Source organism: Salminus brasiliensis, chromosome 2 (assembly GCF_030463535.1).
Source record: "Salminus brasiliensis chromosome 2, fSalBra1.hap2, whole genome shotgun sequence".
Classification (NCBI taxonomy): Eukaryota; Metazoa; Chordata; class Actinopteri; order Characiformes; family Bryconidae; genus Salminus; species Salminus brasiliensis.
Genome location: NC_132879.1, coordinates 55,876,145 through 55,893,890, shown reverse-complemented (window position 1 = coordinate 55,893,890; position 17,746 = coordinate 55,876,145). Strand labels below are relative to the sequence as shown.

General features: G+C 44.3%; 1 protein-coding gene across 1 annotated transcript in view; it reads right to left on the bottom strand.

The window, feature by feature from the left end:
* Window positions 1-17,508, bottom strand: part of kiaa0930 — a 47,153-nt gene extending 29,645 nt beyond the window's left edge. Inside the window, exon 1 of the mRNA XM_072673233.1 lies at window positions 17,098-17,508. Coding sequence (XP_072529334.1) covers window positions 17,098-17,242 — 145 coding nt within the window. The 5' untranslated portion in view covers window positions 17,243-17,508. The remainder of the gene's footprint in view (window positions 1-17,097) is intronic.
* Window positions 17,509-17,746: the final 238 nt, after the last annotated feature.

Genomic DNA, 17,746 nt, shown 5'->3' with positions numbered 1-17,746 from the left:
CTAACCCATCCCAAATGTACTAGATGGAGCACCACCATCCATCATTCCAGCTCAATGCTGAGGGGCTTTATACCCCTCTCGCCCACACCTGGCATTAGGCAGCATGGTGCCAATAGGTTCATCTGGTTAATCTGCTCCAGAGAGTCCTATTCTATTGGCGGTACTTCTCTACAGCGACCAGACAAACTGTTCGTTTCAGCAACGGGTGCAGCTTAAATTAGCTGAATGCGTTTATTGGAAAGGGTGTCCATAAATATCTGGACATGTAGCGTGTTGAAATAAATTATACTAGATAAAAGAGGACGTGGGTGAACTGTCCACAAAAGCCTTCTGTATCCAGACAGGAAGTGGAACAGAGAACAGAAGATCAATGTTTGCTTTTGTCTCATTAACTGGACGGCTTTGTTGCAAGGGGTGTGGAATTGGAGAGGCGAGACGACCTCTGGATGAATTCCAGCGTGGCTGGATGTGGTGACCTTGATTTGGGCAAACGTGAGCAGTGAAGCTTGGCACACAGAGCCCTCCGCCGGCTCTACAGAGCGCTGAACAGACCTGTAATAAAACCTCAGCAGCTCTACGTTTTTCACAACGGCGCTCGCTGACTGGGGAGGACTGTCCGTATGAACTAGGGCTGCTCAGAATGCTGGAAACTGTAGCACTGCATATTAGAAGAACGACGGGTTTCCTGGCGGTGTCCCTAAACCTTCATCACTGCTTTGATCCTGACAGGCAAGGATGACCCCAGTCTCTTGAGACAGCCCCTGTCCATTCCAGTCCACTCTTCCAACAACTGGGAGCACACTGGAGTTTGACACCACAGAGAATTGGGATTGAGGTCCAGTGATTCTGCTGGTCAGTCAAAGTGGACTTGGACAGAAAGCATGTGAAGTTTTGATATTCTAGTAACGGCAATAGAGCAGTTAACATCTACCTAACGTCAGTTAGAGCAGTTAACATCCACAAGCTGGCAGTTAACATCTGCCTAACATCATCTAGAGTAGTGGGAATATCTACCATCTAGAGTAGTTAACATCAACTAGAGTAATAAACAACTAGCCAACATCAGCGAGAGTAATAAACATCTACAAGCTAGAGTATTTAACGTCTAGCCAACATCAGCGAGAGTAATAAACGGCTAGCCAACATCAGCGAGAGTAGTTAACATCTACAAGCTAGAGTAATAAACATCTAGCCAACATCAGCTAGAGTAATAAACATCTACAAGCTAGAGTATTTAACGTCTAGCCAACATCAGCTAGAGTAATAAACATCTACAAGCTAGAGTATTTAACGTCTAGCCAACATCAGCGAGAGTAATAAACGGCTAGCCAACATCAGCTAGTGTCATAAACATCTACAAGCTAGAGTAATAAACATCTAGCCAACATCAGCGAGAGTAGTAAACATCTAGTCAACATCAGCTAGAGTAATAAACATCTACAAGCTAGAGTATTTAACGTCTAGCCAACATCAGCGAGAGTAATAAACGTCTAGCCAACATCAGCTAGTGTAATAAACATCTACAAGCTAGAGTAGTTGACGTCTAGCCAACATCAGCTAGAGTATTTGACGTTTAGCCAACATCAGCTAGCGTAATAAACATCTACAAGCTAGAGTATTTAACGTCTAGCCAACATCAGCAAGAGTATTTAACGTCTAGCCAACATCAGCGAGAGTAATAAACATCTACAAGCTAGAGTAATAAACGTCTAGCCAACATCAGCTAGCGTAGTTGACGTCTAGCCAACATCAGCTAGCGTAGTTGACGTCTAGCCAACATCAGCTAGCGTAGTTGACGTCTAGCCAACATCAGCTAGCGTAGTTGACGTCTAGCCAACATCAGCTAGCGTAGTTGACGTCTAGCCAACATCAGCTAGCGTAGTTGACGTCTAGCCAACATCAGCTAGAGTAATAAACATCTACAAGCTAGAGTAATAAACATCTAGCCAACATCAGCGAGAGTAGTAAACATCTAGTCAACATCAGCTAGAGTAATAAACATCTACAAGCTAGAGTATTTAACGTCCAGCCAACATCAGCTAGAGTAGTTGACGTCTAGCCAACATCAGCTAGAGTATTTAACGTCTAGCCAACATCAGCTAGAGTATTTAACGTCTAGCCAACATCAGCTAGAGTAGTTGACGTCTAGCCAACATCAGCTAGAGTATTTAACGTCTAGCCAACATCAGCTAGATTAGTTGACGTCTAGCCAACATCAGCTAGAGTAGTTGACGTCTAGCCAACATCAGCTAGAGTATTTAACGTCTAGCCAACATCAGCTAGAGTATTTAACGTCTAGCCAACATCAGCTAGAGTAGTTGACGTCTAGCCAACATCAGCTAGAGTATTTAACGTCTAGCCAACATCAGCTAGAGTATTTAACGTCTAGCCAACATCAGCTAGAGTATTTAACGTCTAGCCAACATCAGCTAGATTAGTTGACGTCTAGCCAACATCAGCTAGAGTAGTTGACGTCTAGCCAACATCAGCTAGAGTATTTAACGTCTATCCAACATCAGCTAGAGTATTTAACGTCTATCCAACATCAGCTAGAGTAGTTGACGTCTATCCAACATCAGCTAGAGTATTTAACGTCTATCCAACATCAGCTAGAGTATTTAACGTCTATCCAACATCAGCTAGAGTATTTAACGTCTATCCAACATCAGCTAGAGTATTTAACGTCTATCCAACATCAGCTAGAGTATTTAACGTCTATCCAACATCAGCTAGAGTATTTAACGTCTATCCAACATCAGCTAGAGTATTTAACGTCTATCCAACATCAGCTAGAGTAGTTGACGTCTATCCAACATCAGCTAGAGTATTTAACGTCTATCCAACATCAGCTAGAGTAGTTGACGTCTATCCAACATCAGCTAGAGTATTTAACGTCTAGCCAACATCAGCTAGAGTATTTAACGTCTATCCAACATCAGCTAGAGTATTTAACGTCTATCCAACATCAGCTAGAGTAGTTGACGTCTATCCAACATCAGCTAGAGTATTTAACGTCTATCCAACATCAGCTAGAGTAGTTGACGTCTATCCAACATCAGCTAGAGTATTTAACGTCTAGCCAACATCAGCTAGAGTATTTATATAGTATAGTATATTTTGTAATTGGCCACTTACTGCTGACCTCAAACACCTTCTCTTCATTCAGAGTGTGAGTGTGAGTGTGACTGCCACACAAGCCCGTCACACTCCCGGCAGCAAACCCGTCGCCCACGGTGACTGAGCCCACCGCTAGAACCAAGCCCACACACCTCTTTCAGTCCAGACACACACTGTATCGCGCTGCGGTAATCACCAGCCATCAATTATGCAACGTCTGAAAGTGGACAGAAGGAGAGGGGCCGCTGGGAGACGGAGGGGCCGATACAAATTAAGACTGGACACATAGTGCATGCTGGGAGGTCACAGAGGTCATCACAGGCCAGACTGACTCTCACATTAATGAGATAATGGTCTATGCTTAAACCTCAGAGAGAGAGAGAGAGAGAGAGAGAGAGAGAGAGAGAGAGAGAGAGAGAGAGATCGGGGGAGAGGGACGGCCATTCAACCCACCCACAGACAGCAAGACATCACCAAACTCTCCTGATAAGAGAGCCAACACTTAGACAGTTGTGCCACTCTGGACTGGTATCTGTGGTTGTTGGTCTACTGGTATGTAATAACTGGTTTATAGTGGGTGAATGTTCTGTGTGTGTGTGTGTGTGTGTGTGTGTGTGTGTGTGTGTGAGATTGGGGTTTCTATAGCGTGTGTGTGTGTTAGCACTATAAACAGAGAAAGGCGAGTGTCGGTTCTCCCGCTGGTAAAACAGAGCGTTTTATAAAGGGTCAGATATTATGGTCTGATTTCAGGTTCCACTGTAAAACAGCTCCACACTGCAGAACCTCAACTCCTTTATTTACCTTCTGAGAACGTCCACACTCCTGCTGCAGAGGATAATGTCCGTTAGCTGTGCCGTGAGGACACCAGATGGCGCTCTGAACACCACAGTTAAAACAAAGACTCGGAACTGTATCAGGATTAAAATAGCCAATACCCGATCCAACAAAAAAGGCCTGGATCAGCTTGGGATTGGGGCATCCCTACAATATACAGGACTACCTACCCTAACTAGCTTCTTGCGATGTATGAAGTATGATATATGACATATTAAGAAAACACTGACCCATATATAGCTCTACCAGCATGAGGCCTATCCCGCCAGCGCTCCAGTCATCTCTGCCTGGCGTGTGATCAATACTTTAACATTAGCAGTGCTGAGACGCCGGCAGGGAGAGCTGCTTCAGGCTGACTTGACATGCCACTCTTTTAAACCATTACTCTTCATCAGTTTCCCCTCAAGAAGCCATTCCTGTGTAGCGAGCCAGGCCTGACCGCTAAGGCCAGAACAGTCTGCTCAGCATGCTGCCCTAATGAGGGCGGGAGACACAGCAGTGAGCTTTCTGGTGGAACTAGCTTTAAACCAAGAGGCTGAATCCTGGACTTTCATCATTTCTGCATGACTAAACTGTTTAGATGTTATAGGGGTGGTGATCGGACAGACGGCAGACGTCTACATCACAGCGTTCTCAGATTTTACACGGTTTACCATCAACATTACAACACAAAGGACTCAGAAGATAGTAAAGAAATAAAGCCATACCACCTTATTTACATTTCTCAAACACTGGATTATGCAGAAACTTGAAACAACTGTAGTATTCAAGAGCTGTCTCTATGACGTATGGATTGCTGGTTGAAATCCCGGGTCATAAAGGTGCCATCGGCAGCCAGAGCCTGAGAGAGCACAATCGGCCTTGCTCTCTCCAGGTGGGTAGATGGCTCCAGCTCTCTCCCCACAAATGACATCAGTGTGATGCTGGCCGGCATCAGAGCTGGGTACCTGGTGGTTTCCTCCAAGCGCATTGGTTGCCCAATAATATACATATAAATAAACAAATAGGTAAAACTACCTCTTTACAGCAACTTTACAGGAGAAGGAAAAAAAATGCTTAACTTTCAATGGAAGTCAATGTAAAAAGATTTTAATCCGAGTCATTTTGGAGCATTTCTATTGGTCCGGTCACCATCAAACTCTGCCACAATGTAAAAAACAACTGCCAGCCATTATGTCAAAAAGTAAAAAACAGCAATAGACTGGTGCAACCCTTCCTACGAAGCATAGGGAAGAACACTGCATTGTCCTTGATAGACACTCCCCTATAAATCGTTCTAGGCTGCAGCAATAAGAAAAGGAAAAGGCATAGTTAACGAAACTGTGGGTCAGGATTTCGGGTCAGGGGCTCAAACATCAGGGAGAAGTAAACCTACAGCCCAGCCTACAGCTTTACCCCAGGATCCTCAAGACTGCAGATACAGACAGCAGGTCCGTCGTGGTAAAACTGTCCTGTGCAGAACTGGAAATACTCAGGAACTTGATCGCTTCTGATCTCGACACCAAGCATTTGGACCAGAACGACAGGATCTTTATAGGTACCTGCAGAAACGACCGGCTTACTACTACCACATAAGCCTGGACCTGAACTACAGGCATGCTCAGACAGCTTCTGACACCGGATATCATACGGACTGAGGATGTACGGCACCACCGTGCTGCAAACAAGCCGAATCTTTAGGGCCGCGAGTGCATGCAGATGTTGGAGATGTTGGAGCGAAGCGGCTCGGTCCTGTGACGGGATTAATGTTAGCAGGGCAATGAATTAAACAGCACATTAACAGCAGCCCCTGGAAGCCTGCAGCTCTGGAAATGAAATATTTACGCAGGGCTATACGTCACGGAGAGATGACTGGGCCAGGAGGACAGAGAGAGAGTGTGTGGAGTACAAAGGCCATCTCACTCACAGCCACTGACCAGTGGGTGCCCTGTGCTTTTGTGGAGGGAAGAACAATGCCCTGCACAACACTACGTCACTTCACTTGTAAACAAGGCACTGAAGGAGGGCTGCTGCTGCTGCTGCTGCTGCTGCTGCTGTAGCTGATGCTGATGATAATGATGGGGGTGTTCGGAATCAAGGCACTGAACAGAGCAAAACTGGATGTTCTTCAGGTTCTTCACCCTCAAATGTGCATAGCAACTGTTGTGAGGCTGGACGAGGTTTACAGAACCTCGCAATCGTCTTTTTTAAGGTGTAAACTTGACTTTTGACGCTTATAAAGTCTCTAAATTGATCAGTCTGACCCAATGATTGTAGAAAACACGAACGCCGTGGTCCCGTTCCCTTCTTTTCAATGGAAATGAAGCCAAAACTGTCCGCCATGTTGTCAAATCTGCAACCCACCCTGTGCAGAAGAGACCAGAGGCAGAGTCAGACTCGCCCTTTATTTGCTAGACCCGCCCAGACCAAGCCTGAGTGTCTCAGACCGTCTTCACTGAGCAGATTTCTCCCTGGATTCCCTGTTTGTCCGGTAAGTGGAACAGTGGTCCAACAGTAAAAGTGCAGCTCATTTAAGTTCCTCTACAACGCAGCTGCAGACAACCGGTCTCTTCCAGCCACGGCTGTCTGTCAATTAGTTCATTCCTAAGTGTAGCCCCGCCTTCTTACAATTGAGCAGAGTAAGGGTTAGAAACAGATTTCTGGGGGGAAATTAGACTGCATGTAGGACTCTCAAAACATCGTTTTGACTGCAAAGGATGGAAGCCCGATTCCTGCGGACTGATGAAGCTGAAACAGAACATACTGGCGACGTTGAGCCAAAAAAAAGAGCAGAATTTTAAGAAACGATCAATTCTGCAACTGTTGGACAAGCATGGGGTTGGATCGATCATGCTTTGGACTAAATTATATATAGAAATATGTAAAATAAGCATAACGCTACCAGGTTAACACACATACACACCACTCATAAGTGTAGGGCTGCACTACTTCATTATTAGTAAAAGGAACTAGTGTTACTGGGCCTTCAGGCTGAACCAGATTCTTCCTTCAGTAGATGTCCTACTTCAGCAAGCCTCAACAGCATCTATGGGTGGAGCGTAGATACAGCACATCAAATACTGTCAATACCCGTCCAACACTTGCTGGAGTGTTACAGGACTGATAACACTGGTTTCACGACGGGATCAGCAGAAAATGCTGGATATCAGAGTGAAGAGATGAGTGAATCCAATCCAATCCTGTATTCAATCTATCCTGACACACTCAGACTCGGACTGTGTGATGCTGCCAGTAGTTCAAGCATCATAGGATCATAATATTCAGTGAAGAACTTTAACTTTACAGCAGAATTATGTGAGAACTGCTATTTCTTGCTCATGGGCTCCCCCTACAGTTGGGAAGTGGAATTAATGCTTTGAGCCAATCCTGAAAGACACGCTGTACACATGCATTTCTGGAGAAGCTGTGAGATCCAGAAGAGAAAGGTAGAGAAGCATGTAGACTGAGGCGGTAGTGTAATACTACAGGATTTTACACTAGTATGACTCAGGTTGCGCAGCGTTACACAGCAGTTCTGGTGAGTGTTGGATGAATGGATGGATGGATGAATGGATAGACAGAGAGAGACAGACAGACAGATAGCTAGATGGACAGACAGGCGTGCAGATAGACAGATGAGCAGACAAACAGACAGAGGAGCAGATAGACAGACGGGCAGACAGATAGACAGATGGGGAGATAGACAGACAGACAGACAGACAGACGGACAGACGGACAGACGGACAGACGGACGGACAGACAGACAGACGGACAGACGGACAGACAGACGGACAGATAGACGGACAGATACAGATAGACAGACAGACGGGCAGATAGACAGAGGATCAGCTAGACAGATAGATAAACAGATGGGCAGATAGCTAGATGGCTAGACAGACAGACAAGCAGACAGACAGACAGATAGATAGGGGCAGATAGATATATAAATATAAAATTATATCATTTATAGGAATAGTAAAATGGAATGTGTGTGTGTGTGTGTTATTTACACAGGCATTTACATCCGTAAAACCGGATCTCTTTTGATCACACTAGAGACAGAATCCGGTCAAAGTAGATCTGGATACTACCCGGGTACAAACCGCATGTCAATGCCAGGTGTGAACAGACCCATAGTGTCGAGCTTAAGAGCTTAGTTTTTTTAAAGAAGCATTACTGATAACAGTGTCGGCTAACGCTCAATATCCAAACTGGCCAAGAAGGAGCAGCACTGCTCCATCTCAATGGCCTCGATCAATTACATCAATTCCAACCCGGAGAGCTTGTCAGAGATCCAACGTCATTAGGCCAAAGTCAGCACTGACCTTCCTTAGAAGAAGGGCCCAAGCTCACGACTAGCGTAAGCACAACACTGACAGCACGCTAAGGAGTCAACATACCAGCAGAGGCAGATAACACGACCATCAGGAGCCAAACAACATGAGTAAGCGACGCCCCTGAACTCGTGACAGGAGAAGCAGAAGTGTGAACCGAGCAAACTGTGACTGAAGCAGCACAGTCATAGCGTGTCTAATAGCAGGTCGTCGCTGTCCGATGAAAAACACGCATCTCCAAAAATGTTCTGAGCTGTGAATGGAGGTCAGTGTAAAAGAAGAGCTTATTCCAGATCATTTAGAGCATTTCTATTGGTCCGTTTATTCAGAATTATTCACACAGTGTACAGAAGCAGCTACAGGTAGGTAGTAGGTAGGTAGGTAGGTAGGTGGCTGAAGGCTGGCTGGGTAGATAATAGAATAATAACAGTAATACAATAATTACAATATTAATTATTATTATTTACAGAGGATTGTTATTATTGTTATTTACACGGGAACTTAAAATCAGATCTCATCTGATCACACTGGACACACATTTTAATGAGAAGTGTGAACAAAATCCGGTCAAAGTAGATCCAGATACTATGGATAATAAATAAGTGGTAAATAAGAGCTTATTCCACATCATTTAGAGCATTTCTATTGGTCTATTTATAATTATTCACACAGTGTACAGAAGCAGCTACAGGTAGGTAGGTAGGTAGGTAGGTAGGTGGCTGGCTGAAGGCTGGCTGGCTGGATAGATAATTGAATAATACAATTACAAAAATATTATTATTATTATTATTATTATTATTATTATATACAGGGGATTGTTATTATTGTTATTTACACGGGAACACACAGGACACGCATTTTAATAAGTAAAATAAGTAAAGTAGATCCAGATACTATGGATAATAATGGTAAATAAGAGCTTATTCCAGATCATTTAGAGAATTTCTATTGGTCCATTTCTTCCGAATTATTCACACAGTGTATAGAAGCAGCTACAGGGTTCAAACCATGACAGACACACAAAAAAATAGAGATACATGTTTTTCATTCTACAGCAGCTACCTTTACCTCAAGCAAAGTTAAAGACCTAAAGCCTGGTGATGCAGTGCACCATCCAGACACATTGATAGAAGCGCCAGCCTAATAATAGCTCAGAGACTCATTTAAAAACACACCCATGTTCTGGTGGCGGACCTCCGAGAGCCTTAAACCTCATTTGACGAGGGAGAGCTTAAATCACGGTCCTATTTTTAAACCTTTTAGAGTCAGTAGCCCAAATTGTCTTCGCACTACTTTCTACTTTTATATTCTGCAGCAGTATAAAGCAGCGTCTTCACAGCTGTCTGGCGTCTGAGCGGATGGCGTAATTGGTCTCGCCATAAAAGCAGAAAGTGAGCAAATCTCATAGCGGTGGATTTCGACTGTGGCTGTGGTTTGGTTCACGATACGATTGCCACTTAGCCACTTGTTAACCGCTATTGCAATAGCACCTTTTGCTAAAGCAGCCCCTGTTATTGACATCAGGGCTTTAGCTGAGTGGATGCATTAATGCATGCAGTGGTAAGCCTCAAAACCCTCAAAGAAGACCCTCCGAAAAGTTTCACTGCGCCTAGATTGGGGCTAATGCAAGGTCATACAGAGGGAGACTCACTGCACTGGGTTTAGCCACGGAGTTGCACTGGCTTTGCAAGATTCCTCTGCACTGCCAAACCTGGATCCCATGCTTTGTCTGATGTTCCTGGTCTGAGCACCTTCGCAGCTCACAGTTAAGGTTGCAAAGCTGTCCTCTGATGCTCACTGTACTATCTAGAACTAGGGATGCACCGATCCGATATTGGGATTGGGTATCGTACTGATGGTTACAAAATTAGCTGGATTGGGTATCGGATATTTAGGCTGATCTTTGGAACCTATGGATCCTTCCACTTTAATTTGTGGGTGTGAGACTGCACTAAATGTGCAAATAAATAAATGAAAAACGGCAATTCAGTACATTTATATCTTTGTGTTCATTTGTTATATTATATAAAGTAATTTATATCACCACATGCTGAGGTATACGGTTTATTAAAAATTCAGCAATGTTATCGGACTGGTATCGGGTATCGAAACTGAAAAAAATAGCATCCCTATCTAGAACACCAAGGGTTCTACCACCTAGCTTCAGAAAACACCTAGGGGCTACTGAAGACATCTTGTACAAAGAGTTACCATCAGATTCAGAACCCTGACGCTGGTCTACAAAGCCAAGACTGGACCAGTCCAGCCCCTCCGTACTTGATAGCGATGGTCAAAAGCTGATCTGCACCAAGAGCCCTTCCAGCTTCAAGTACGGCTCGGCTCGACCCGCCATCCTTTAAGATCCACGGAAGACGAGCGTCCAGACGTTTTACTGCCCTGTACCGAAGTGGTGGAACGATCTTCCCCTGGGTGTCCGAACAGCAAAGCCCAACACTCGCTGTCCTCAAACCCAGACTGAAGACCCTCCTCTTCTGAGAGTACTCAGGCGAAGAGAAGAGTACTATGGTCTCCTTATTGACTTAGAATTCAGGGAGCTTAGAATTCTCGTCTATTCAAACTGGCTGAGGTTTTTTCTTGAGTAAACAGCGAAGCTCTGGAGAAGGGCGTCTGCTAAAGGCCGTAAATGTAAAAGTAAGACATCCAGACCTCAGAATTAGGTGTATCTACATGCATCATCATATACAGTACATGAATATGTAGGATGTGTTCCCCTCATGCCCCCAAAACAGGTCATGTACAATCACAGCACTTAAGTCATTTAATTCATGCACTGAACACTAAGCTGTTACACAAACATCTACCCAAATCCTAAGACCTCACTTGGGTACTTCCAGAACCTAATTAGCTCCTCAACAAATCGCACTGCAGATTACAGAGTAGGAGTTAACCTCCCTCACTGGGCCAGAAATGACCAAACCCAGCTGCTCAAGACTTTTCACCAGAGCTGCTTTGGTATGGAAATCGAGGGGCGATGCTGACGTCCACACCGATGCTGCAGATAGACCTGTTCATGTATTATGTTCATGAGTTATCAATGCTGCAAATTTAATAAAATGCATTTCCATATCATATCTGATCTACTGGGATGTTTGGTATAATCCATGTCTCAGTCAGACTCTCATGAGTTACGTTGGGGTGTCGGTCACTGGTAATGGCTTTGGACATCAATGCTTTGCAGCTGATCCAAACACTATAAAGTTGTGTGAAAACATGAGGACAGTGAAATTATAAACTTATTTTTAGAATTATTTATAAAATGTAATTAATAGAAATGTAATTTTCTTATAAGACAAAAAAAGTCCTTCAAATGTTGCAGATCAGATGATCAGAACATGGTTGGAGAGGATTATTCTGGAGGAGTCTGGAGTCTGGAGTCTTATTTAAACCTCAGACGTTTAGTCTGGTCTGCTCTTGATTGATGGTTGAAGTGAGTGATGAAGAAGATCACAATCATGGCTAGATCCAGAGATCTCTCTGAGGCCTTCAGAAAGAAGGGTGGAGATGCAAAGGAGATCCCAGAACAGTCACCCGCTGTCCCACTGTCCACTAAATTTACATTTACATTTTTCATTTATGGCATTTAGCAGACGCTCTTATCCAGAGCGACTTACAAGGTAACTCATATTACAGAGGTGGGTCAGTGTAGTGTCAGGAGTCTTAACCAAGGACTTATTGGTGTAGCGCTGCATAGTCACCCAGCCCGGGAATCGAACCCCAGTCTCCCACATGGTGTGGTAGCTCCGTGGCAGGTAGTGGTGTTATCTGTTGCGCCACACCAACCACTAAATCATCTACAAGTGGAACAGCTGACCAACATGGCCAGATCAGACCATCCTAGCAAGTTCAGCAAAACAGAAGAACCCCAATATGAGTAGAGAAGTCTCGAACAGTCCTAAAATGTAATCAACCATCAAAAAGAGACGGCAACATTTTATTATCATAGCAGATATGCAAGGAGGAACTCCTCACCGTCTGACTGTAAACGTTATCATGCATTTTCCACCTCTACTCCTGGATGCTTATTGGGTCCACAACATCCAAAGCTCTACAGTAGAGATAAAAAAAAAGTGAACTCGAAGTTCTAAGGGCTCTCGGTCACCTCAGAATTTCGAGTTTCCTGAACGTCATTCAGACTTGAGCATTCAGGCAGAGTGAATGTGCAGTAAATGTGCAGAAGATAGCTACAACATGCTAGCAGGTCAGTCTGCAATGTTCTCTTTTGTGAGGACAGCTGAGAGGATCATCAGAGTCTCTCTCCCCTCCCTCATGGACATTTACACTGCCCGCTGCATCCGTAAAGCAACCAGCATTGTGGATGACTCCACCCACCCTTCACACAGACTGTTCTCCCTCCTGCCATCAGGAAGAAGGTACCGCAGCATCCGGTCCAACACGACCAGACTCTGCAATAGCTTCTTCCCCCAAGCCATCAGACTTCTCAACTCCAGAGACTGAACTGATGGTTGTTTTCTGTTCCATGTACTCACACACTCACACACCAACCATTTACCCCAGATAAAATGGGAAGCATTTTTTTGCACAAGCATTTGCACTAATAACTTTACTACCTCACTGGACTCAATATTTATTACACACTGCAGAATTTGCACACTACCCCTAATTATTTATTATCTTCTGTCTGTACTGTGTTGTGTTGTCTGTCTGCACTTGTATTGTGTTGCACTTGTGTTCTGTATGCACTGTCTATGTTGCACCATGGTCCTGGAGGAACATTGTTTCGTTTCACTGTGTACTCTGTATGTAGCTGAAATGACAATAAAACCCACTTGACTTGACTTGACTAATTACAATCAGTGGCAGTCCTAAGACTTGAACATAGAAATGGGCGTCGTCACATGAACATAATGAAGAGGTCTGGAAAGTACCAAGATCACCAGAAGTGAAAATGACAAGCAAAGGAGCAAACTGTCACTGTGCATGACCAAAACTACCTTCAGAACTTTGAAGTTCTGGACGTCAGCGTGAAAAGATCTTATTCCAATAAATTTTGGAGCATTTCTAATCTAACGGCCTGTTCTTTATGAAATTCTGATATCAAAAAGAAAGGGTTCTGGTGCGACAGCAAAGAAACAAGGCCTGTACGTGGGCCCAAACCTCAGTTCCTCGCATATTACACATGGGTTTCACAGCAGTTACTGAATAATAGCTCTTATATTTATATTTATATTTATGGAATTTAGCTGACGCTCTTATCCAGAGCGACTTACATGGTTACTCATATTACAGATGTGGGCCAATACAGTGTTAGGTCCTTAGGTCTTGCCCAAGGACTCTTATTGGTGTAGTGCAGCACAGTCACCCAGACTGGGAATCGAACCCTGGTGTAATAGCTCACTGGCAGCTAGTGATTTTACCTGTTGCGCCACACCAACCACATCAGGATTAGGAGGCTAACCACCAACAGTGGCTCAACCACAATGACCATAAACTGCTTTACTGCACTAACTCATCCGACCCGCATTCACACGTCTGTCCTGAATAAATTCACTGGATCACATTTGGGGCCTAGATCATCCCATGATTCATTTCCGTCCTGCAGGACACAGCACACTCTGGCTGCAGCATGACTCCCCATCTCCAAAGCCAGAAGGACCTCTCAGTGGGAGAGAAGGCCATGGTACCCCAAACCCATATGGCCTAACAATGCCAGCTTCTGGCAGGACTGGGCTCATTGATGGCGTCACGAAGTAAGTAGGCCTCCTAACAAGACCCAGAACAGTGGCTTAACAGAAGCACATACACAACAGCATTTTCGGCATACTGTAGCGTAGACCCCAAGAACAGCCGACCCGAATCCTGATGTAGGAAAGGAAACAGCGTAAGCCGTAGTAAGCACTCTTCTTACTTCAGGCCCACACACACTACTGTGGTTCCTGAGTAGGCCAGTGCCTGAGTCACTGGACTGGGTAATTGATATGCACAGACAGGGCCACTGAGTCCGTCCAGTCCTCTGAAGAGACTGCAGTGTTCCCTTCAGCGATGCAGAAGCCTCAAACACCACCAGTCCTGTGACCTGAAGAAGAATCAGTCGAGAATCAGTGGCCCCACAAGCAGAGGAAAGCTGGGGAGGCGTCAGCGCAGCACAAGCTTTTCTGGAACGGAGCAATTTCAGCAACTTCAGCACCCTCTAACAAAAAACCCTCGCCTGAGCCGCGGGCCATATACAGTCAGTGCAGCATTTCCCTTGATGTTATAGCCTGCCTGCATTATGAAGAAGCACCAGTAGCTCAGCTAAAGAAGAGGCACACACACACACACACAAAAAAAATCATGAGCCCTGCGCTCCCGAACACTGGAGAGGACTTCATTTAAAAACCCTCCCCTTCATATGGTAATTCACCTTTCAGTGTAATTGTGCACACCTGGTCAGCAAAGTGGGACGCAGACAGAATGAAAGCCGGATCGCAGGCCAGGTGCCAGCCCTTGTCATATCGGAGGATTTAGGCTCAGGCTGGAAATACAGGCCTCTTCTTTGTTGCGATTGTAATGCCCTTGTCCAATGTTATGATTGCAAAACGTCACACTTCAGGAGGAATAATGAAGCCCTTTTATAAAGCCTGCCTCGCTAATTACGGGGAAAACAACTACACTGGCTCTGTAGGCCTTACAGCGAGGTGGCACCGATACGATACCCAGGGCCGCTATTGGGTCGTCATCAGCAGGATAAGTGAATGTGAAATGAAGTGAAGAAGTGATGGTAGATAACCACCGGAATAAGAGATAATATGCTGAGATAGTATGAGATAATATGAGATAATATGCATATGAGATAATAGAGATAATATGTTGAGGCCACAAGATGATATATTGAACTACTGTGTACACAAATTAAATTTCTAGTGGCCATGAGATAATATTTTGAGGCCACTAGACGATATTTTGAAGTATTTGAAGTTTCTAGTGGCCACAAGATGATATATTGAGGCAACGAGATGATATATTAAGGCCATGAGATAATATGTTGAGGCCACAAGATGATGTATTGAGGCCACGGGATGATGTACTGAACTACTGTGTCCACAAATTAAGTTTCTAGTGGCCATGAGATAATATATTAGACCACAGGGCGATATTTTGAGGCCACAAGACGGTATTTTGAACTATTGAGGATATAAATCAAGTTTCTAGTGGCCACGAGACGATATATAGAGGCCACAAGATGATATGTTGAGGCCACGAGATGATATGTTGAGGCCACGAGATGATATGTTGAGGCCACGAGATCATATGTTGAGGCCACGAGATAATGTATTGAACTATTGTGTAGACAAACAAAGTTTCTAGAGGCCATGAGATAATATATTGAGGCCACAGGGCGATATTTTGAAGCCACAAGACGTTATTTTGAACTACTGAGGACACAAATTAAGTTTCTAGTGGCCACGAGAAGATATATTGAGGCCACGAGATGATATACTGACCTTTCAATAAGAAAATAGATTACAACATACCAAGACTATAAACTTTTTGCTGCTTGTTACAAAAGGAAAATCTGCACTGTCCTCATTTTGTCCACGATCAGATCGATCAGAGGCAGATAATACCTGCCCATCACCACTTATTTTACCCCAGTCCTGGAAACACAGAGTGCATTATTCAGATCATGCCATGTTGAATCACTGACTTCTCTGTGTTTAATAATCACAAGACATAGCTAGACTACTTACAGGAAAAGAACTGGGTAGCAAGTAGAATAAGGGCCAAAAGAGTGAACTATTGAAGAACTATGGCTAATGTGAGAGTGAGCCACGAGTTCTGAGTATGGGAGCTGGTGCAGAACACCTGCTCGGCTATTACTGTAGATGGAGAGGAGAGGTGCAACTGGTGTAAAGTCCACGAACAGCTATTCACTCACCGGACATTTTATTTGACACCAAGTTGTACCGTGTTAGTGTGAATAACCCACATTAATATCTTTAATAATACATCAACCTTCAAAACAACTGATCAGACAGTCCTCAAGGTACTATATTAAAATATTAAAAAGATAAACTCATCTCGCAGTGGTCATCTCTAACTCTCATATATCTATAAAAAGTATTAACCCACAGTATGCTGGCCATGTTTACCTTGTTTACCTGCTGACTGTAACCTGACCTGCTCTGTCTGAAGACCACTTCCCATCCTCTCGCATTGCTCCTCTCATACTTTTGACTTGTTAGCACCTATCAGAGATTAATATACACTAGAAAATATTCATATATTTAATAATAAATAATAAAGAACTAATCTACAGCTTATTCACCATGACCTTGTTTATCTGCTCAGGCTCAGAGATCAATAAACACTGGAAAACGGTCTAGGTTTTCTTTTTAAGTCTTCAAATTAATTAAAAAATTAATAAAATATAAAAAAATAATGTTCACGACAATTACGTTAGACCTGCATGACGTCATCACCGTCCAACAACATAGCTAGCTAGCTAACATGTATATATACGGGTGGCTTGGGTTAGTTAGCTAGCTTAGCTTAGCTTAAACGCTGCTTTTAAACATTATTTTTGTGTTTTAAGTTGAGGAATAATGTGTGACAAGTGTCAATTCGTGATTACGATGATTTACGCGACGATAAAATGTCCCAAAGTGGTTAAAATGAGCTGTATGTCTGGACTAAGGCGCTGCTGTGGCTGTTAGCTAGGGAGCTAGCACCGCTAGCCTTCAACGAAACTGGAACTTTCCGTTCCACCTTAAATGCGCCGCCGCCTGCGTGTAGCCGACGAGGCGAGTCCGCCTGAACCAGCGCACAATTTAAGGTGGAACGGAAAATTCCAACAACAGCCAAGAAGACTCACCCAGTCCGCTCATCTCCTGCCGGCTGTTCAGGCGGTTCCTCTCGTCGGCGATGGCCTTCAGCATCTGCTGCAGGGACTGGTCCAGCTCGCCGTTCTCCTCTTCCGCTGGCCCCGCCGTCTTACCGCAACTCGGGAGGGACGCCATCCCCGAGCTGAGCTCATGACAGTCTGATAGCGGCGAGGGGAGAACCAACCTGGATGCGGGCTGACGGTGCGCGGACACCGGGGTGTTTCTCAGCAGTGGTCGCCCTTAACCAGTCAATAAAAACGAGACGGAGGTGGCTCGAACTCCCGCTGTCATTTCACGGACGCTGGATGACACCAGGAGCGGTGTGAGGCATGGCTGTGATGGGGTTTGCTGGGCTGGGCTCTGCGGGAACACCCCTCACACTTCCTGCAGCGCAGGACAACACGGGCTGCTTAAAGGGGACAGAGCCCCGGAGTCTTCAATAAGACGTGCTCACATGATAATACAGGCAGACCACAAATGTTAACAAAAGATTATAGAGATAATATATTGAATATATGATGATATGCTGAACTTAATATAGACATGTATGTAATTATTATAATATACTGAGACAAGGAAAATATTTTGAGGCCACAAATTAAGTTTCTAGTGGCCATGAGATAATATATTGAGGCCACA